This window comes from Aotus nancymaae, unplaced genomic scaffold, assembly GCF_030222135.1.
Source record: "Aotus nancymaae isolate 86718 unplaced genomic scaffold, 86718_ANA_hifiasm-v0.15.2.pri h1tg000046l, whole genome shotgun sequence".
Taxonomy (NCBI): domain Eukaryota; kingdom Metazoa; phylum Chordata; class Mammalia; order Primates; family Aotidae; genus Aotus; species Aotus nancymaae.
Window position 1 is genome coordinate 27,070,145 of NW_026988460.1, and position 21,710 is coordinate 27,091,854.

The following is a 21,710-nucleotide window of genomic DNA, read 5'->3' on the forward strand; positions in this document are numbered from 1 at the left end:
ACAGGTGGGCAGGTCCCACCCTCCCAGCAGAAGGGGGGGAAAAACTGGCCCCCAGGTCCCTGCACCCACCTTCCCCACGCACCCATCAGCCAGATCTGAGAATGCAAGCTCCTGCTCACAAGAGACATACTGGGGACACGCAGGGACCGTGGCCGGCTGCAGAGAAAGTCAAAACAAAGGCAATAGAGGGAAGAGGAAAAGCTGATTCATTTTTGGACCGCATTCCAGACTTTACACCTGGCCCATCTCAGCATTTTCTGAATGGACAGACTCAGACAGAGGAGGGAAGGAAGGGGACATCTGGTGCCCTAGAAATTCACCGCCCAGAGCTGCCTCCTAAGGCGCCGTTGGTTTGGAGTAACAGGACGTTAATGAGCTTTGGAAGGGAATGTTGGTCAGCACAAAGCAGTGCCTGGGAGCCAGGCTCTGAGCTGGGGGTTGGGACTGAGTCCTCCCTCAGCCCCAGAGCTGCTGGGCAACCTTGAGCAAGTTGCTGAATCTCCCTGAACCTCAAGTTCCTTATCTAAGAAATGGAGGCAATGAGGCCAACCTCAGGAGGCGGCTTCGGGAGGCTTCAGTGGCAAAGGCAGGAAGACTGTGCAATCCAGGGCAGGCACAGAGTGAGAGCCTGCAACAGGGGCCATTAGAGCCAACGCTGACTTCCCCACCCAGGCTGAGTCCCCTCTGCAGCCCAGACCAATCAGAAGGAGGGAGAAGACAGAGGTCCTGCCCGAGCCCAGGAACTCAGCAGGAAGAAATAGGCCCCCACATCCAATTATCAGGCCCCGAGAGGTAGGGTGGAAGGGCCTGAGAGGAGAATGACTTCTGCCTTAGGGATCAAAGCGGGCATCACTGATCTCCCAGTTCTGGGCCTGGGCCCAGCCCAGGCAGGGACCACCTGCTGTACAGGGCGCAAGGGGAGAAGGGGTACTGGGCAGGCTGCCAGGGGTCTTCAGCCTCATGACGTCCTCTCAGCCAATCCACTTTTCTGTTACCCTCCTGTGTGCTGGAGCAGCCCCTGCGCACTTCCTCCCCAGACCCCCAGGACACCTGCCTCACCCAGAAATACCCCTTCAGCTTGGGCCTGGCTGAAAACTCACTCCTCACTCAGGCCTCTGAGGGGGACCACTTTGTGTCACTGTTATCAAAAGCAACAGAAAAGCCAATGCCACACTAGACAGCCAGGAGCCCAGCAGCACAAGTGATCCCCTGAGGTGATCTGGGGACCACACCCCCGCCACTCTCACCCCAGCACAGTTTGGTTCCCAGGACTTTGGGATCCTCCTGGGAACCTCTCAGCATGATTAACACAGGCAGACGGGACCTGAAGGGGCTGTTGGTCCTTCTGAAAATGCTCACCAGGCAGTGTGAGTGTGGGGAGGCCATGAGCAATGTGTGGGACTCTGCCCTGCACCCTTCAGAGCCACTGGGAATGATTTGCTGCGGGTGGGGTCAGCCTGATGCTTCTCTGAGGTCTCTTTTCCTTTCAGTTTTTCTGAGTCACCGTGAGGACCACATGACTGCATGCCAAATAAACTAGGGTGTGCAGAGCCCCATCCCGTGCAGAGAGTGCACAAAGCAGCAGAGTGTCTGTGACCCACCTGCCACCTTTCCAATGCTACTACAAGATTAGAAAGAAACAGGTAGGGCATGGTGGTTCACACCTGTAATCCTAGCACTTTGGGAGGCTGAGGTGGGTGGATCACAAGGTCAAGAGATCGAGACCATCCTGGCCAACATGGTGAAACCCTGTCTCTACCAAAAATACAAAAATTAGCTAGGCGTGGTGGCACACAACTGTAGTTCCAGCTCCTCGGGAGGCTGAGGCAGGAGAATTGCTTGATCCCAGGAGGCAGAGGTTGCAGTGAGCCGAGACTGCGCCATTGCACTCCAGCCTGGCACCTGGCGATGGAACAGGACTCTGTCTGAAAAAGAAAAGAAAAGAAAAAAAGAAAGAGAGTCATTTATCAGGAGCCATCTTTATTAAAAAAGATAAAATAGAGCAGGGCAGGAGAGAAGTGCTACAGGAAACAGTCCAGGCTCTGATGTTGCTCCAGGAGGGGTGGAGGGGCCCTCTGGTCTCCAGGAAGCTCCAGGCTGTCCTTCAGTTCACCCCTTTGGATAGGATGCCTTTAAAGTCCATGACAGTGTGGGCATCTTGCCTGGCTCCTACCTGTAGCCACTGGAGTCTACAGATGACCGACCTGTCAGGTTTTAATGTTCTTGGACCTCAGGGCCTTCATCCTTTCCAATGTAAATGCAAAAAGACATTTGAAGTGGACTCTCTCAGGTGTTTTGCAATATCCAGTATATTTCCATTGACTCTGGTCACCCTGCTGTGCACTGGATGTCAAAACCTCTTCCTCCTGTCCATCGGAGACTTTGGTCCTTTGACCAGCAACCCCCCCATTCCCTCCCTGTGCCACTCACCGGCTCCTGTCACCATTGATCTACCCACGACTTCTATGAGGTCAGCTTTTTCCAATCACCATTTCCATGACATCATGTGGAATTGGTCTTTCTGAGGTGGTGGAGAAGCTACGTAGCTTGATTTCATCATTCCAGGGTGCACACATCCAACTAATCATCACATTCTACCCCACAAATAAATACGAGCATGACTTGCTAATTAAAAAAATACTAATAAAAACGTAGTAAGTAAAATGCAGGAAGTGCATTTTGACCGCCCCACATACTCGATTTTCGTCTTCACCACAGTCATCCCACTACTTCGTTGGGGTGAGCTTATTTGCAAGAATTTTCTGTGCTGGGCACAAGCAACGCAGTTGTTGTAGAAGAAATGAAAGGCGTCTTCTGGCAGCCCTGTGGCAGCCCTGGTTTCTTGTCTATGAGGCTGAATTCACCGCCTCTGGCTGCCCAGCTTGGAGGAAGCTGGCTTCCTGCAGTGCTTGTCGCTGGATCAAGGTTTTTTCTGGCTTTCCTCCACTACTGCTGGTGCTCGGGGTAGAGGAGGAACCTACAGGGTCGTGCTGGGGGCTTCACTAAAACTGTCTGGCTTCCTCTGCAGGCCGGCAGATGCACTGGCAGGAATGGTGGTCTTCTGCCCTGACTTCTGGCCCTCCTCGGGCAGCTGAATGTTAAAAGTGTGACAAGTTGGCTCGCTGTGAGCCCTTTTCAGTGGGAGAGGGAAGGTGGAAACTTCGGTGGATGGAGAAGGACAGGTGGGAACCCCAGGAGGAAGGGATAGTTCTCAGATGGTAGAGTGCTTCCTCTTTAGTTTTGGGTGCTCTAAAATGAGGTAGGTGGCCATGGGATAGTCGAATTTTCTTTCTACAAGTGACACGGAGATGCTCTCAGCTTGGAATCCCATGGCCACAGTGAGCTGGGTTGTTGGGGTTCGGGTGGTCCAGGAGCGGCTCTTTGAACGATGTCATTGGCATCTTCGGGCCACGGTTCACCCACGGGTCCCTCATCAGTTGTTCCAGTAGGGACTGCTCCCTAATGTCTAGCATTAAGTACTTGTTAATAAAGCTTTGAATTTGAAGTGGAAAAAATAGTGGGGAATAGTATCATCCTGTGATCACTTTTTTCCTGAGGGCTGCCAGGTTCCCTGAGTAGAAGGGCAGGGCCCCAGCCAACATGGAATACAGAATGATATGGAGGCTCCTCAGGCTGCTGGATTTCTGAAGAAAAGGTGGGAAAGGCCGCAGTGAAGACCTTTTTCACCAAACATTCCAGCCTTTGACTCTCCTTTGGTTGGACAGAAAGGATGGACTTAACTTTGGGGGATGGGGAAGGTCAGTGGGCCCCCCAGCATTAGGTAGGTGGCCATGGATTAATCCTATTTTTTTCCTAATCACATTCCTCGATGTGCCTAGAATGTCACTGCCACCATGAGCCAGGTTGTTAGGGGGCCCAGGTGACCAGGGAGTGGCTGTATGTGTGGCCTGAGCATTTCCTGGCTCATTTATGAAAAAAGAATAACCGAAGGAAACATGTTTTGAGTGGCATTTATATCAGGCTCTAGACTAGGTATTGGTTTGGTGTGGTTTGCTTTTGTTTTTCTATAAAACCTGAGTTCCCTTTTTTTTTTTTTAATACAAAACCTGAGTCCTGACTAGGGCCAGAAGTTAGATTCCAGTTTTTAGATTTTCATCATTCCATGTTGCACAAATAGATATCTAGGAGACAGAGGGACAGATTATTAGCAAGTAAATTAAAGATGATTTAGCCAGAGAAAATGTAGCAGAAAAGGAATCAGGGTGAGGGGATTAGGAATGGCAGAGAAGGAGCTGGGGGAGAGGGAGTTCGGGGCGGGGCTGGGATAAACAGAAAGGAGCAGAGGAGGGGGCCAGGGAAATAAAGTCCCAGAGGTCAGCGCGGACCAGAGCCACAGTGGGGGCTCAGGAGAGCAGGAAGATGCGTCTACCTTGGAAAGGTGGAGAGAGGACTACAGTGAGCCAGGCGGGGAGGAAGGGGGAGGATCAGGGCAGAGGAAGCAGGGGACAGACAGGAGGAAGAGATGGGGCCCTGGGTAGTGGGGGAGAAGGGGCCCTTTGGTCGTCATGAGGCTCCAGGCTGTCCTTCCCTCCCCACAGTTCTATTCTGGCTGCAGGAGGCTTCTAGCTCCATCCCCTGGGAAGTGGAGAGTCGGGGAGAAGAGCCTAAACTGGGAGTTTCTGCTCATCTTCCCCAACTAGAAGTTACATATCCGAAGACAACCCTTAGGACAGGGCCTACCCGACACACAGTCAGCACTCACAAGTGTTTCTTGTTGGTGAAGAGATTCAGTTATTCTTTTGTCAAATATCAGCCCCTGTTGTGGGCCAGACCCTGGACCAGGCAGGTAAATGGGAAGCCCCTCCTAGAGATAGGACACAATGACAAACAATGGGAAAGGGGTGGCTCTGAAGATGCAGCTGAGGAAGGGGTGACTGGTCCCTCTGGTGGGAGGAGAGATGTTTCAGAGGAGCTGCTTTGCTGGGTCTGGAAGGAGGAGTGGCTGGGGGAGGGCACTGAGACCCTGGGTAGGATATGGGTGCCGAACCAGGAGGAGCCGAGATTGCACCAGCCTGGGTGACAGAGCGAGACTCTGTCTCAATTCTCTCTTTTTTGTTGAGACAGAATCTTGCTCTGTCATACAGGCTGCAGTTCAGTGGTGTGATCTTGGCTCACTGGAACCTCTACCTCCCGGGTTCAAGAGATTTGAGAATGAGCTCAGTCAGGAGACCCCCACACAGTCAGCGCTGAAGGTATTGAGAGGCAGACATCCAGGTAACACAACAGAGTGGATCTATCTGGGGACCAACAGCCTGAGAGCCTGCGGGACTGACAGCTCTCCAGACTGAAGGCCCCGAGCAGATTTTCATCCACATATTTATTTACTCTTTGACAGGTGAGTCTCATTAATACACAGGTGTTACACGTATACACTTAACTCAAGACTATACCAACTAGGCAGCTGTTACCCACCTACCACTAATTACAAACTAAAAGTATCTTCCACAAGGAAACCATGGGGGGCAGGGTAAACTTAATGTTCCTCAACAGAGATTCTCCTGCTTCAGCCTCCCGTGTAGCTGGGACTACAGGTGCCTTCCACTACACACTGTTAAGTTTTGTATCTACTAAGAGATGGGGTTTTGTCATGTTGGCCTGGCTGATCTTGAAATCCTGGCTGCAAGTGATCCACCCACCCCAGCCTCCCAAAGTGCTGGGATTACAGGCATGAGCCATCGTGCCCAGCTTCAATAATCTGTTTCATAAAAATAATAATAATCCAGCGTGGTGGTGCATACTTGTAGTCCCAGCTACTCAGGAGGCTGAAGTGAAAGCATAGCTTGAGCCTGGGAGGTCGAGGCTGCAGTGAGCTACGATTGTGCCACTACTCTGCAGCATGGGCAACAGAGGGAGACCTTGTCTCAAAAAACAAACAAACAAAAAAGAGTAGTTTGAACTTGCAAAAGAAAGGATTAGCACACTTGAAGATAGAGTGATAGACATTATGCAATCTCAAGAACAGAGAAAAAAGACTGATGAAAAATGGAGTCACATGGAAATATGGGGCCTTACCAAGTTACACAATGGAGAGCTCAAAAGAGAGGAAAAAGATACTAAAAACAACGATGGCTCAAATTTCTTAAATTTAGTGTAAGACATTAATGTACATATCCAGGAATCCCAGTGAAATCCACATAAGATACACCCAGAGATCTACACAAATAGAAGAACACCCCTGGGGTCAGAACAAATCACAAAGACCTTCCTCAGAAACTATCCCTTCAGAAGATCCTGAACTTGATTGGATCTGCTGTGTAAACTAAAACACAGTTTAAACAATATTTAAAGCCAAAGGCTAGGAAGAAATCTTGAAAGCAGCAAGAGAAAAATGACTCATCATTAACAAGGGAACTCCCAAAAGATTAACAGCTGACTTCTCATCAGAAACAATAGAGGCCAGAGGGAGTAGGATAACATTATCAAGGTGCTCAAAAAAACCAAAAACACCCATCAATCAGGAGTCCTATATACAACAAAGTTAACTCAAAACGGATCAAAGACTGAGACCTAAGAGCAAAAACTATAAAATTCTTAGAAAAAAGTATAGGGTAGCCAGGTGCAGTGGCTCACACCTGTAATCCCAGGACTTTGGGAGGCTGAGGTGGGTGGATCACCTGAGGTTAGGAGTTCAAGACCAGCCTGGCCAACACGGTGAGAACCAATCTCTACTAAAAATACAAAATTAGCTGGGCATGTGACGCATGCCTGTACTCCCAGCTACTCAGGTGGCAAGGCTGGAGAACTGTTTGAACCCGGGAGGTAGAGGTTGAAGTGAGCTGACATTACACCACTGCACTCCGGCCTGGGCAACAAGAGTGAAACTCTGTCAAAAAAAAAAAAAAAAAAGCACAGGATAAATCTCCATAAATTCAGATTTGCAATGGCCTCTTAGATATGATATCAAAAACACGAGCAACAACAGGAAAAAACAAAATTAAACATGCATGTGCTTGAAAGGACACCACCAGGAAAGTAAAGACAATCTAAAGAATGGGAGAAAATACTTGCAAATCACATCTGTAACTTGTTTCTAAAATATGTAAAGAACTTCTACAACTTACGAAAGAGACAAAAGCCGTGGAAAGGATTCACACAGATATTCGTCCAAAGAAGAGTTACAAATAACGAAGAAAAGATGCCCAGCATCATTAGCCACCAGGGAAATGTAAATGAAAACCACAATGAGATGCCACTATCACCCAATAGGATGGCTCCAATTAAAAAGCCTGATAACAAGTGCTGCCAAGGATGCAGAGATATTGGAATGCTCACACACTGCTGGTGGGAATGTGAAATGTGTGGCGACTTGGGAAAACACTCTGACCATTTCTCAAAAAGGTAAATAGAGAGTTTCCACATAACTCCAGCAATTTCACTCCTGCGTATATACCCAACGGAAATGAAAACAAGTCCCCGTAAAAACCTGTACACAAATGTTCATAACAGCATTGTTGATAATAGTCAAAAGGTGAAAACTACCCAAATGTCCAACAATGATGAATGAATGAACAAAATGTGGCATAGCCATATGATGGATTACTATTTGGCCATAGAAAGGACTGAAATACTGACACACGCTACAACGTGGATGAAACTGGAAAACGTGTGAAGTGCAGGGAGCAAATCACAGAAGACCACACATTGTATGATTCCATTTACGTAAGATGTTCAGAGCAGCCAAAGCCATAGAGACACCAAGTAGATCAGTGGTTGTTCAAACCTGGGACAGAGCACAAACACGTGTATGCCTGTGTGTGTGTGTGAACAATAACCGGGAGGTGGCAACTGGAGTGAATGGGTTTCTTTGTGAGGTAACGGAAACACTATACAAGTGACTTGGTGGCCAACTCTGTGAATGAACTAAAAAGCCCTGAACTTTATGCTTCAGATGTGTGAATTGTATGGTATGTGAATTACCTTAATACAGCTGTGATTAAAACAACAACAGAAATCAGCTAGAGGCACATGATAGCTGCCCTTGGACCTGGCCCATGTGCTTCAGTTTGCCACAGTCCCCACCACCCCCTATTACTCCCTCACACTGCACCTTGGAGCCAGGTCCATTTAGCACAGCACTTCCAGCTGTGTTCCTCACACCCTGCTGCTTCCCCTTAGACTTTACACCTGTGCGGGCCCAGACGAAGTTAATTTGGTGACAGTCTATGTGAAGACAGTCAGTAGGTGCAAAAAGCCAGAGAAAGGTCCCTGGCTGTGTTTCTGAAAGGAGACTCCGGGACATGGTCACTGCAAAGGTGAACTCTGATTCTGGTCTTTCCTGAAGCCAGGAAGCTGTTTCCCGCTGCTGCGAGCCTGTGAGGGCTACCTCCATGAACCAGGCAAAGCTGAGAGCAAACCTCGGCATCAGGATGGCAGGAGACTCACCGTCAGCGCTCCTCTAGCCTGTCCACAGGGCTGCACCGTCTGAGTCCCCACCCCACGCCAAGTGCTGAATCGACCCAGGACTCGCTGGGTCCGGGAAAAGTCTCTGAAGTTGGCCTGACTGCAACACTCCTCAATCACGTGGATCCTCCCCTTTTAATGGAGGAAAGCAGGTCTTGGGCTCAGAGCCGCTAAAAGGCCACAGCACAGCTGTGATTTAATGACATGCTGGGGTGGGTGTCATCACTGGGTTATTCTCATTATTGTATCAGTCCCAGGTGCTTTGGGTTGCCATGGGGTAATGACTTAGGTAGGGTTTCCTACATTTTCAGTCTTAAGAGTTCCCTTCTAAAGTAAGTTCCGTATTTGTGATTGCATTATAACCCATCGTGCAGATATGCAGACATGTCTGATAGTGTTTGTTTGTTTTTACTCCTGTCATTCTATGCTTTCCTATATTTTCAAAAGAACAAAAATGTTTTGACCATCCAAACACTATTTAGAGAGAATGTCTAAAGTACAAATGATGGCATAAAAATAATCAGTCGGCCTCCATAACAACATGGACAAATAGAAAAAGTGAGAATAAGACAATGGAAAACAGCAGAACACTAAATTCTTCCATGCCACGAGTACAGTTAGGTCAACACTTGCAAGAACAGGGAGAGTGTCAGGAAATCAACCTGGGGAAACAGAAAGGTTCAACCTCTTTTAAAAGCTATTTCCTTTAAGGTTGTTAGAGTGCTGCCTATGTAATAACATTTTAATACTAATGAGAAGATTGACTGAAAGGAAACCATTAGGGAACAGTGTGGGTAGTTTGTAGACATGGAATGAAAATCACAACGGTAGCCTGGGAGCAGAGGGTCACGCCTGCAACGCCAACAGTGTGGGAGACCAAGGCTGGTGGATCTCCTGAGTCCAGGAGTGTGAGACCAGCCTGGGCAACATGGCGAGACCCTGTTTCTACAAACAATTAGCCGAGCGTGGTAGCATGCACCTATAGTCCCATCTACTCCAGAGGCTGAGGTGGGAGAATCTCGTGAGCCCAGGAGGTTGAGGTTGCAGTGAGCTATGGTCCTGCCACTGCACTCTAGCCCAGGCAATAGAGTGAGGCCCTGTCTCAAAGAAGAAAAAAAATCACAAATGTATCATGGAAATGACTAAAGTAGCAGAAAGAATCAGAGACTCTAAAGGCTTTGCTAGTTGTACCTGATGAGATGAAGTGACAGCTTTTAAAAACAACCAATCTACTAATCACAGAATGGCCCAGATGAGGAATGAAAACCACCCCGGGGAACCAATGGCCCACGCTCACCATGGTGATGGCCCTGGCCTCCTGGTAGGCCACCTTCATGTCATCTGTGGCACTGCTGTTGAGAAAGAAGTAACCTGAGTGTTTCCTGACGTGGAGCTCCACCTGCAGGAAGAAGATTTAGGGAGGGTCAGGCTGCATGTTGGAAGGCGGGGCATCCCCTGGTGGGTCTCCCCTGGGCAGGAGGTGGCAGGACAAGGGCTGTATCTGGATGCCAAGGTGTTGTTAGGTCACTTCTTCTGGGCGTGAGGTCCTCCACCAGGTCTCCACCAGGATGAGCTCTGTAGAGGCACCAGAGGGTTGCGCTGAAGGGCAAGGGCAAAACCATCAGATGTAGGAGGCCCTGGGACACCCACGGACCAACCCCAGGCCATCCTCAGGCCGCCTCTAAGACAAGCAGGCCCAGAAGCCCCAGGACCTGGCCTTGCTCCCAGACACAAGCCCCGAGAAGCCCCTGGTGCTCCAGTGAAATTGCCATGGCCTCTTTGAGGCCTCCCATCAGCCCCACAAGGTGGAGTGAGTTGCTGGCTCTTCCACTCCGGACCCAGGAGGGGGTTGGCAGCAGTCCTGCTTAGATGCCTCCTCACCCTACCAGGCCCCAGCAGTGGTGACTCACATACACGCCTTGCCCTTCAGGACCTCACAGCAAAAGGCCAGCTTTGGAGTGTGTGACAGATACCACCCTGGGCAGGACAGGAAGGCTTCCAGCCAGGCCAGCCAGGCACGGGGAGAGGGTCACCTGGAAGAGTGGCCACAGCTGGCTCACAAGAGAACAAGGACAGCCCTCATCACCTAAGGCAGCATGCGACCCAGTGAGATCTGTTTCCTGCCTTATGTCACACAAGGGAGCCACCCAGATCCAAGGCCCCCAGGGAGTCATGTGTTTGAGCACCTCTTCGGGGCCACAGGTGTACCAGGCATTCAGGATACAGCTGCCCGCAGGGAGAGGCACGGATGGAAGAGGAAGAGTAGGCTGGGCATAGTGGCTCCCGCCTGGAATCCCAGCAATTTGGGAGGGCAAGACAGGAGGATCGCTTGATCCCAGAGGTTCAAGGCCAGCCTGGGCAACATGGTGAGACCCTGTCTCTACAAAAAATTAGCCAGGCATGGTGGCACAAGCCTGTAGTCCCAGCTACGTGGGAGGCTGAGGGGAGGATCACTTGATCTTGGGAGGTGAAGGCTGACATGAGCTATGATTGTGCCACTGCACTCCATCCAACCTGGGTGACAGAGTGAGACCCTGTCTCAAAAAAAAAAGAAAAAGAGCAACAGTGAGTTAATGACAGGAAGGTGTGCAGTGTGGGTAACAAGGACGAGGAGGGGGTCTGCAAGGGAGAACAGCTCTCAGGGGAGCAGAGACCTCAAGCGGAGGAAGCCCGAGCAACTCAGCAATCAGGGATGCCATCAGTACAGGGGGAGGAAGTGCAGAGTCCTGGGGGGGACATATTGGGGTGTTTAGGCACCAGGCAGGAGGCCATGGCACCACCAACTCCCAACTAAGGGATTCCTGGTGCCAATGAGGACTGAGGCATCACAGTCAAGCACAGGTGTGCGGGGCCACCTTCCTCCATGCCAGCTTCCCCAATGCTGCACCCATGTGGCCTTGGCCTCTTCCAAAGCTTGCTCCAAGGAGGCAATAGAAGCGCCTCATCCTGACATTTAGGGACCCTGGGAATCCAGCCCCACCCTCCCCTTCCAGCCTGTACCTGCTGCCTCCACCTTATTCAAGACCTAAGTTTCCTGGTGGCCATGCCCCACATGGGGTGGCTGTCATCCAGGCAGGGCTATTCCTGGCGAGCCCTTCCCTTCCCCACCTCTATTGCACCTAGTGGGCCCCTATTACAAATAGCAGTGCCTCTGCCTGGGGCTCCAAGAGGCTGGGGTGGGAGACGGGCGGTCCAGCAGGCAGCGATCCATGTGCCCAGATGATGGCAAGTGTGTGCGTGCGTGTGTATGTGTGCATGTGTCTGTGCATGTGAGTGTGCATGTGTGTGTTGGGGGGTGCGTGACAGGGGGTTTCTGCACTGTGACAGCAGGAAAGCACAATGGTTCTGGGATCCAAGGCAGAAGAGGCTCCTCTGTGTCTGGGACTCAGGGATGCTCCCCAGAGTGCCAGATATCTCAGCTGGGACTGAAGGGACAGGAAGGCACTCAGTGCAGGAGAGTAAGGGGGGCACTCCAGGCAGTGGGAAATGCAAGAAACATGACCCACCCGGGCACGCTGGGTGGTCTGTAAGACAGGGCCATGGGGAGAAGAGGCTGCCCAGGTGAGCCCTGGTGAACAAGGAGAAGGGCTTACCTCTGAAGGTCTCAGGGCCACCAGAGGTGGCTTTCCCTTGGATCCCTCTGGAAGCCTGGATGGAGGGGCATGGGTGGTGGAGGCTGGAGGCATAATCTCAACTACATGAAGAAGGAAAACCCTACAAGAAAAGAAAAATGGGCTGGATGCGGCGGCTCATGCCTGTAATCCCAACACTTTTGGAGGCTGAAGTGGGCAGATCACCGGAGGTCAGGAGTTTGAGACCAGCCTGGCCAACATGGTGAAACCCTGTCTCTACTAAAAATACAAACATTAGCTGGGCATAGTGGCAGGTGTCTGTAATCCTAGCTACTCAGGAGGCTGAGGCCGGAGAATTGCTTCAGCCCAGGAAGCGGAGGTTGCAGTGAGCTGAGATTGTGCCACAGTCCTGCAGCCTGGGTAACAGAGCGAGACTCCATCTTGAAAAAAAGAAAAAGAAAAATATTCCTGTTAGGTTTTGAAGGGAAGATGAGGGTTAAAGAAAGATGCACACACAGAAAGAGGGTGCTCAACAGCAAATGCAGGTTTTATGTCCAGTGTGAAGCCTAATGCCAGAGCCCACCACTGTGTATAGGCTGGGAGCATAAGGGGATGGGCAGGAGGGGTCTGGGCAGTATGGCTTGCTACCCACAGGATATTGATCAGATGTTCCCATGATAAGGTGGTTCTGGCCCTTGCTCTGGCGGGACGTCATCGTGGTGTTCCCTGGACCTTTGTCCGGCAAGATACGATGGGGATGTTTCTTTAGTTGGGCCTTTGTCTGCCTTGTGGTCACGTGGTTAGGCAGGCTGCTTCTGATGGCCTGAACCCCTGTGAAACATTTCACTTTGACCAAGGTCTGCAAAATAGCAGGGAGCTTACAACATGGTGCAGTGTTGACTAACAATTCCCTTCCTTCTCAATGATTGAGGCCAATCATTCAGAGTTGAAAGAAAAGGAAATTGAGTATTTTGAGTGTAGACATTGGGAGGTCTTTAAAATCCAAAAGTTACTTCAGATCTTGAAACTACAAATGAAAATGCCATTGAAGTATTGTGCCAGTTTAAATAGCTAGGAAACTAAATATCAATCTCTACAACCCAGCTAGACAAAAAGCACTTTCTTTTCAAAAAAAAAAAAAAAAAAAAGACATTTTGGAGCCCAAAAGCAAGAAAATCACTGTGAATGATCCCCAGCCATGACTGGCCCATGCTTTGCTCTGACTTCATGAAGAGCCATTGTGATGGAATCACACCCAGGGCCTACATAAGGCCCTGGCTGGGCCAAGGTTTTCAGTCTGATATCCCTGGAAGCTTATTTGGTGACCTGTGGACTCAGACCAGTTTAGCGATTGCAAGTTTTGTATGCATGTGCATGCCTGCGTGTGTGTGTGTGTGTGTGTGTGTGTGTGTGTGTGGTGGGTTTGTTGTGGAGGGGTTGGTGTGGGGGGTTTGGTGTGGGAGGGTGTTTGGGGTGTGGGGGTGTTGGTGTTTAGGGAAGGTTTGTGTGTGGGGGTGTTGGTGTGCTTTTTCTAGGTAGCATTGTTAGTGAAGTTAGCATATTCTGCATCATTGCTTAGTATTTGAGCGCAGTCAGAATTGTCAGTATTGTTAGCAGAGTCAGTACAGTTAACGTAGTTTTGTAGTTAGTGTAGTGAGAAGGCACCATAGGGCGGGTAGAGCAGGGATCACCTCCAACTCACCTAACCAGTATTCAGTTTTGAAGGGAAGGTGAGGGTTAAAGACACACAGAGAAGGGCCAGCTCAAACAGCAACACAGGTGTATTGCAGACATCTGTGCGAGTCGGGGACCAGCTGAATGCCAGAGCCCCCCGCATATGGGAGTGGGGGCAGGGAAGTGCTTCATAGAGAAAGGCTGCTCCTGGCTAGGGCTCCAGCCCTGGGCCTGTGCCCACAGAGATGAGGACAGGTTGTTTCTGTTTTCATGCCCAAATGCTGCATTTTGCAAGACCACCCTGGCCCACCATGCCCCCAATCTGTGCCTATAAAAACCCCAAGACCCTATGAGGCGGAGACACGAGAGGCTGGACGTCATGAGGGACACACCGACAGGCACCGGCAGACACCAGCAGGCCGTCGACAGGCAGAGCAACGTGGAGCTCGGCTGGAGGAGAGCCAAGCTGCTGGGCAGCCCAATTCCAGAGGAAAACCACCTTCCCACTCCGTTCCCCTGCTGGCCTCCCCATCCACCTCCCTGAGAGCTACTTCCAGCACTCAATAAAAAACTTTGCACCCATCCTCTGAGCCCACGTGTGATCTGATTTTTCCAGTACACTAAGGCAAGAACCCGGGATACAGAAAGCCCTCTGTCCATGTCGTAAGACCTCTGTCCATGTGTTAATTGAGCTGATTAACACAAGCCGCCTGTGGATGGCAAAACTGAAATAGCACCCTGTAACATGCCCACTGGGGCTTCAGCTGTAAACATTCACCGCTAGACAATGTCATGGGGTCGGGGCCCCACAACCTGCCTGTCTGCATGCTCCCCTAGAGGTTTGAGCAGCAGGGCACAGAAGAAGCGAGCCACACCCCTGTCACACGCCCTGTGAGGGGGATAAGGGAACTTTTCCCATTTCAACAGGGAAATACATACAGGTACAGGTGGGAGGGGTCTGGGCCGTATGGCTTGCTGTTTGGCAGGATATGGATAAGATGTTCCCATGATGAGGCGGTTTTGGCCGTTGTTCTGGTGGCATGTGGTGTTCCTTGCACTTTCTCCCAGCAGAATATGATAAGGCAGGATGGTTCTCACGGCCTGAGCCCCCGTGGAATGTTTCACTTTGACCAGGGCCTGCAAAATGGTGGGGGGCTTACAAAACGGTGCAGTTTGGATGAACATTCTTGCCTTCTACTTTAATATAAAAGGAAGAGGGGCGTTGATTATCTGGAATAGGGGTGCTGTACTCAGGGTTTGGGTTTTGAAACAGTGGGTGTCCAACTTCAGAGCTGTTTTCCTGGAGGCGCTGATACCGGACTTGGCGAAGAAGGATGGTATCAATGTGTTTCTGGGTGGCTGCCTGGACAAGGGAGTCAGCCTTTGGGAGATAAAGTGGGATATGAAGATGAGTATTAGGAGGAAGATTAGGGGCCCTAAGGAAGGGACAACTGGGGCCTGGCACGGTGGCTCATGTCTGTAATCCCAGCATTTTGGGAGGCAGAGGCAGGTGGATCACCTGAGCTCAGGAGTTTGCGATAAGCCTGGCCAACACAGTCAAACTCTGTCTCTACTATAATACAAAAATTAGCCAGGTGTGGTGGCACACGCCTGTAATCCCAGGTACTTGGGAGGCTGAGGCAGGAGAATTGCTTGAACCCAGGAGGTAGAGGTTGCAGTGAGCCAAGATCCCGCCACTGGACTTCAACCTGGGTGACAGAGCGAAACTCCACCTCAAAAAAAAGCATATAATTCAGGGTTTTTTGGTATATTCATAAAGTTGTGGAACCATTACTACTATCTAATTTCAGAACATTTACATCACCCCAAAAAGAAACCCAGTTCCGGCCAGGCACGGTGGCTCATGCCTGTAATCCCAGCACTTTGAGAGGCCAAGGTGAGCGGATCACCTGAGGTCGGAAGTTCAAGACCAGCCTGACTAACATGGTGAAAACCTGTCTCTACTAAAAATACAAAATTTAGCTGGGTATCGCAGCGTATGGCTGTAATCCCTGCTACTTAGGAGGCTGAAGCAGGAGAATTGCTTGAACCCGGGAGGTGGAGGTTGTGGTGAGCTAAGATTGCACCATTGTACTCCAGCCTGGGCAAGAAGAGTGAGTGAGAGAGACAGAAAGTGAGTTTCCACCAGCAGTCACTCCCTATTCCTCCAATTCCCCATCCCATGGCAACAGTTATTTTCTGTTTCCATGGATTTGCCTATTCCAGACATTCCATAGACACAAAATAATACAATATGGTGTCTTTTTAGACTGGCTTCCTTCACTCAACGTGTTTTCAAAGTCATCTGTGTTGCAGCATGATTTATCATTTTTCGTTTTTTTTAAGAGACAAGGTCTCACTCTGCCACCCAGGCTGGAGTGCAGTGACACACTCATAGCTCACTGTGGCCTCAAACTCTTAGGCACAAGTGATCCTCCTGTCCCAGACTCCTGAGTACCTGGGACTACAGGTGCATGTCATTACACCTGCCTCATTTTTAAGTTTTTGTAAAGACAATGTCTGGCTATGTCGCCCAGGCTGGTCTCAAAATCCTGGTCTCAAAGGATCCTCCCACCTTGGCCTCCCAAAGTGCCGGGATTACAGGCATGTGCTACTGTGCCCAGCATGATTCATTCATCTTTGACTAAATAATATTCTATTATATAGATACAGCACATTTTGAAATCCATGAGTCAATTGATAAACATTTAGACTGTTTCTTATTGACCACTATGAATAATGCTGCTATGAGTTTTGATGTATGAGTTTTTGTATGAGCATATGTTTTCCATTCTCCTGAGCATATATCTAGAAGAAGAATTGCTGACCCATACATTAACTCTATGTTTGACTTATTTTATTTTTTACTTTCTTTTTCTTTTTTTTTTTTTTTAAAGATGGGGTTTCGCCATGATGGCCAGGCTGGTCTTGAACTCCTGACCTCAGGTGATCCACCCACCTCGGCCTCCCAAAGTGCTAGGATTACAGGCGTGAGCCACAGCGCCCATCCCTAATTTTTCACTTTCTTTTTGAGACAGGGTCTTGACTGTTGCCCAAGCTGGAATGCAGTGGCAGTCACTGCTCACTGTAAGCTTGACCTCTGGAGCTCCAATGATGCCCCCACCTCTCTGTGTAGCTGTGTGCTTCAGGCAAGTTACTTCACCCCTCTTTCCAACTCTGAGACTTCGGAGAAGAGTTTTGTTTTTTTTGAGGACAGCCTCAAGCCAGAGATGCAGTGGCCCTCACACTCACAGCAGGCCCGTGTTTGGCAGAGTTGAGCTATAGCCTCTGGCTACATGTAGAGTGGATTAGTGGCTTAAGGTCATCAGAAGGTGGGAGATTTGTTAGAGATGCTGCTTCTGTGGATTTCTAGAGGGAGGCAGGGATCATTACCTAGGTCAGCTCACGATTAGGGTGGCGAGTAGGGCAGCGCATTCCAGCATGTGTCCTAGAGAATGCCAGGTCCACAGGACACTGATAGATGCCATAGAAAAATGGGTCCTTTGGTCAATTAGATGTGGTAAATGCAGGTTACACAAAGTTAAACAGATTGCTATGTGTGTGTATATCTGCATGTGTATATATCTGCATGTGTGTATATGTGTGCACACGTGTTCTTTGCTCAGCATAAGAAAAGTTCTAAGTGGAACTTTGAAAGTGACAATGTAGCTGCATTAGCCCGAGAGCCAAGCCGTGTAGCAGATGACTTATGGCGAAGGTTTCTCAGGTCTTTGCTGGGGACAGAAGTCATGGGGCATAAGAGCGGTGGGTGAAGTCCAGCAGCAGTGCCAAGGGGACAAAGGGCCTGCTTCTTTCTCAGTCAGCTCTCACTTCCCATGGGAGCATGGGCTTTGGGATCAGGTGGACCTGAGGTCACGTTCTTACTTAGCTACTCACTGGCTTTGTCATCCTGAGCGGGTTATTTTACCTCCCTGAGGCTGGTTTTACATGAGCTTAGTACCACATATTTCATAGGGCTGTCAAAAACAGATATCAAGGTTGGGAGTTAAAGCCAGTGTTAAAAAAAAAAAACCACCAAGGATATTAAAGGGATATTAAAGCAGGCATGGTGGTGGGTACCTGTTGTCCCAGCTACTCAGGAGGCTGAGACAGGAAGATCACTTGAGTCCAAGAGTTTGAGGCTGCAGTGTGATGTGATTACACCTGTGAATAGTCACTGCAGTCAGCCTGGGCAACATAGTAAGACCTTATCTCTTAAAAATTTTTTTTAAGCCAGGAACATCAGTAAATGGTAGCTGTCATCATCACTGTCATAATCATAATTTTCTACCACACATCTTGTCAGTGTTCACAGCAGTCTCTTCCTGTGTTAGTTTATAACTCAGATCTCTGCTAGATGGTGTCTCCTAATGCTGCAGTTTGGGTAATGTCATTAACAAATCCCCAGTCCAAACAGACACTGAAGTGAGCTCGGCCTGTCTCAGGGCTGTCATTACTTCTGCAGCCTCTGACGAACCTCACTTCTGGCCTCCTAAGGATAAGCCAGCGCCCCCACTCCCCTCTTTCTTTTGATGAGTCCTTGTCTCTGCACAGAGCTTCTGGTGAAGGTAGTGGGAGCTGTTCTTGCAGAGCACATGGGATTCCAAGGGCCTGGCAGTGGGCCAGGATCTTGTTGCCATGGTGACCGACACTGTTTTCTCTGAAATTCTGCCAGATCCTGAAGATCTTCGTGGACAATCTCTTTGCTATCGTCCTGCTGAAGCAGGCCACAGCCGTGCGTTGCTTGGACATGAGTGCCTCCCGTAAGAAGCTGGCTGTGGTAGATGAAAACGACACTTGCTTGGTGTATGATATCCACACCAAGGAGCTGCTTTTTCAGGTGAAGTCCCTGAGGAGGCCCAGAGACATCGTCCTTTGATTAGAGATCCTCCTCTTGCTTCTCAGTCCCTGCAGGATGCTCTCCTGCTCTGGCCCAGGCAGGTCTCTGGGAGGAGCAGTGAGGGGCAGGGGCCAAGCACAGGCGCAGAGTCCCAGAGGCCCTGGGCCACAACCTGCTTCTCCCATGCCGGCACAAGCAGCAGGGCCTGGGCCGGCCTCTTGAACTTTGGTTTCCTTGCCAATGAGATGAGCCAGCAGAGCCTTTCTTGAGTGTTTACCTGAACAAGAAATGGGGCAGTGACTCTGAGGGGGGCACATCATTGGCACTCAGTGAATGGGGCGATGACTCCGAGGGGGGCGTGTTGTTGGCGCTCAGTGAATGGGGCGATGGATGCGCTTCCTTTGCAGAAGTCTGCGTCTTACCTGCTGCAGGCCTGCCTGTGTCTCTGCGTACCTATGGCACGGGAAGGAAACAGGATCAGTTTTGTCATCCAAAAGGGGGAAAGAGATGGGCAAGCCTGGCCTTCTACTAATTCACAAGAATGCTTGAAGAACCAGCAGCATACAAAGTGCTTGGATCTTTGGGGGCGTAGGCGCTGTTTGGTGTCATCCAGCCCCGTGGCCGAGGAAGTGTGTCATGAGAGAAGGCAGCCTGGCGGCTCCATGCCCAGAGCCTGGCTGGCTTTCTGCTAGGCTTGTGCCATTCTTTGTCTCTTTAGGTCTTTGTAGGTGCTCAGGACTGTTTTCTGGAATGAAGTTCCCCCCAAAGCTGGAGACCCTCTTGACTGGTTACCTTGGCCACCGCAGGGTTTCCTGATGTTACAGGCAGATTCGGTCCCCTTACCAGTCTCCTCCTTGTTCTCGGCAGCAGAATCAATAGCAGGAGGGGCCTGGAATGCAGAGCAGCCTCAGTCAATTGGAAGTGGTTACCTGGCCACCTCTAGCTCGGAGGTGACTCCCCATCAGTCTCAACTCACTCCTGTCCCTGAGAGAGTAGAATGGTTCGGGGGAAGAGAGCACAGCCTTCAGGCTGACCTGGGCTTGCGTCCTGCCTGCATCCCTTACTGTGTGAGCTTAAGCAAGTTAGTGAGCCTCTCTGAGCCTTGATTACTTTTCTCTAAAATGTGATTAGTAATTGCCCCTCACAGAATTGCTGCAGGAATAAACAAGATAGCACAGTGCCTAGTTCAGTGCTGGGCACAAAATAGGGCCCAACATGTTACCTCTCTTCTCCCCAGCTTCACCTCCCACCTATGGAGGGGGTAGCTGGCCCCAAACGTGAATCCGTGTCTCAGCCTAGAATCATACAAGTGTGGAAGGGCGTGTGCGCTCCCCCGTCCCTACTGCTGGCTCTGTAGCGGACTAGGGGAGGTGATTCTCAGCCCTGTCAGGAGACATCAACATTCCCACCTATGACGTTGCCTGCTGGCTTTCCTCTTCTCCACTGTCCCCCACCCCTGCACATAAAACAGCTATATATTTTTTTCTCATTATAAAAGCAATCCACACTCATAAAAGATTCAGACATTGTAAAGCATTCTAGGCAGAAAGCTGTGAGCATCTGCTGGTCTCCAAGGCTCCGGGGCTCAGATGAAAACTGAGGTGCAGGGGGTGCCTCCCAGGGAGACTCTGTTTTCACAATGTGTGAACTGTAAACGCAAAGACAAGATATGCTTTTCAAATCTTACAAATAACTCACTGTTCTTTTTCTTATTATCAAACAGAATAGATGCTCATGACAAATTCAGGCAAACAAAAAAATTTTCTAATTATGCAATTCCACCCACCCAGAAACGCTGTTAATCGTTAGGAGCATATTCTTGGAAATGTTCTTCTGTGTATAGAGATGTATATTTCTTCTGTAATAGAAGTGGAATCCCACTTTGCTGATTCTCCACTTTCTATATAGGGATTCATATTTCAGGAGAATATTTTTCAAAAGTAAAGCTTGCTCACTCAAATATTCCAACAACACGCAGGTGAATGGAGGGGCTTCCCTCTGTTCATTTCTTTGTGATCCCCTTTCCCTCCTTTCCCTCCATCCCACTGTAAGCAATTTAGTGGGATTCAGTCTTTAAAAGGGTATTAGGGTGAAATGTGCAAGCACTGCCCACACCCAGGGTGGTTCTCACAGATCCCTACCATCCCTGTCCTCTAGGAACCAAACGCCAACAGTGTGGCCTGGAACACCCAGTGTGAGGACATGCTCTGCTTCTCGGGAGGAGGCTACCTCAACATCAAAGCCAGCACCTTTCCTGTGCACTGGCAGAAGCTGCAGGGCTTCATGGTGGGCTACAACGGCTCCAAGATCTTCTGCCTCCACGTCTTCTCCATTTCTGCCGTGGAGGTGCCACAGGTAACTGGGGCCACCTGTCCACTCTCAGCTCTGGCAAGGCCGACAAGACCAGGGAAGCCAGGCGCCTTGCTGCTGCTTTGCGGAAAGAGTAGCAAGGAGAGAAGAGTGGCAGCTGTGATGTTGGGGGAGGTAGTCTGGGCCTGGAACCTGCAGCCCTGTCTCTACTCCTTTCGACCTGTGTGACTAGAGGCAAACAGCTCAACCTCCCTGAGCCTCAGTTTCTTCCTGGTCCCCCTTCTGTAGGGATGGGAGGGGTATGCAGTGTTGCCAGCAGAGTGTGTTTTGCGGAGAGCCCAGCGTGGGGCTGAGTGGAGAAGCAGCAAAGCCGGGAGTCCAGCAGGGTGTGTGCATGAGCGCATGTGTGATGGTGGTGATGTGTGTGTGAGAGAGAAGGTGAGAGAGAGAACGAGTGGGTGGGTGGTGAGGCCTGAGGTCTGTGAGCCAATAAGGGAGCGTGGGACTCTGCACAAGCCCCCTGAACTAGGTGGAGGCCAGAACAGAAACGAGGTGCTGAAGTGTGGAGCCACAGAATGAGGGAGGGCAGAACCATAGACAGGAGGCTGAGATTGACCTCCCGAGTGCAGGCTGGCCTCTCCTCCACCTCCTGCACCCCATGCGGATGGTGCTCACTGTAGGATTGCCATAAAACAGAGACGTGCACCAGCAAGAAACTTCAGCCCTCAGCATCCCATCCTCAGGACAGAATCACTCCTAAACACTGAAGAGAGCAGCTTGGGGGGCCCCATCATCGTGGGGGATGCTGAGGCCCCATAAAGTGTCAGAGAGGGCCTGGCTGTGGCCCCACCGCCTACCTGCCTGCTGGGGCACCAAAGCCTTGCCAGATTTCC

At 50.2% G+C, this 21,710-nt stretch overlaps 2 protein-coding genes across 2 annotated transcripts; one reads left to right on the top strand and one right to left on the bottom strand.

Annotated features, from left to right (window-relative positions):
• Positions 1–2,007: 2,007 nt before the first annotated feature.
• LOC135268884 (nuclear pore membrane glycoprotein 210-like) lies at positions 2,008–13,123 on the bottom strand. Its single transcript, XM_064362104.1, has 4 exons — positions 12,287–13,123; positions 12,015–12,135; positions 9,719–9,820; positions 2,008–3,644 (listed from the first exon to the last, which is right to left on the bottom strand). Coding segments are annotated over exons 1-4 (339 nt in total). The 5' UTR covers positions 12,289–13,123; the 3' UTR covers positions 2,008–3,530.
• Positions 13,124–18,319: 5,196 nt separating this feature from the next.
• On the top strand, positions 18,320–21,045 carry LOC135268896 (intraflagellar transport protein 122 homolog). Its single transcript, XM_064362145.1, has 2 exons — positions 18,320–18,507; positions 20,665–21,045. Exons 1-2 carry the CDS (start codon positions 18,418–18,420, stop codon positions 21,043–21,045), a joined length of 471 nt encoding a protein of 156 aa, XP_064218215.1. The 5' UTR covers positions 18,320–18,417.
• The last annotated feature ends 665 nt before the right edge of the window (positions 21,046–21,710 follow it).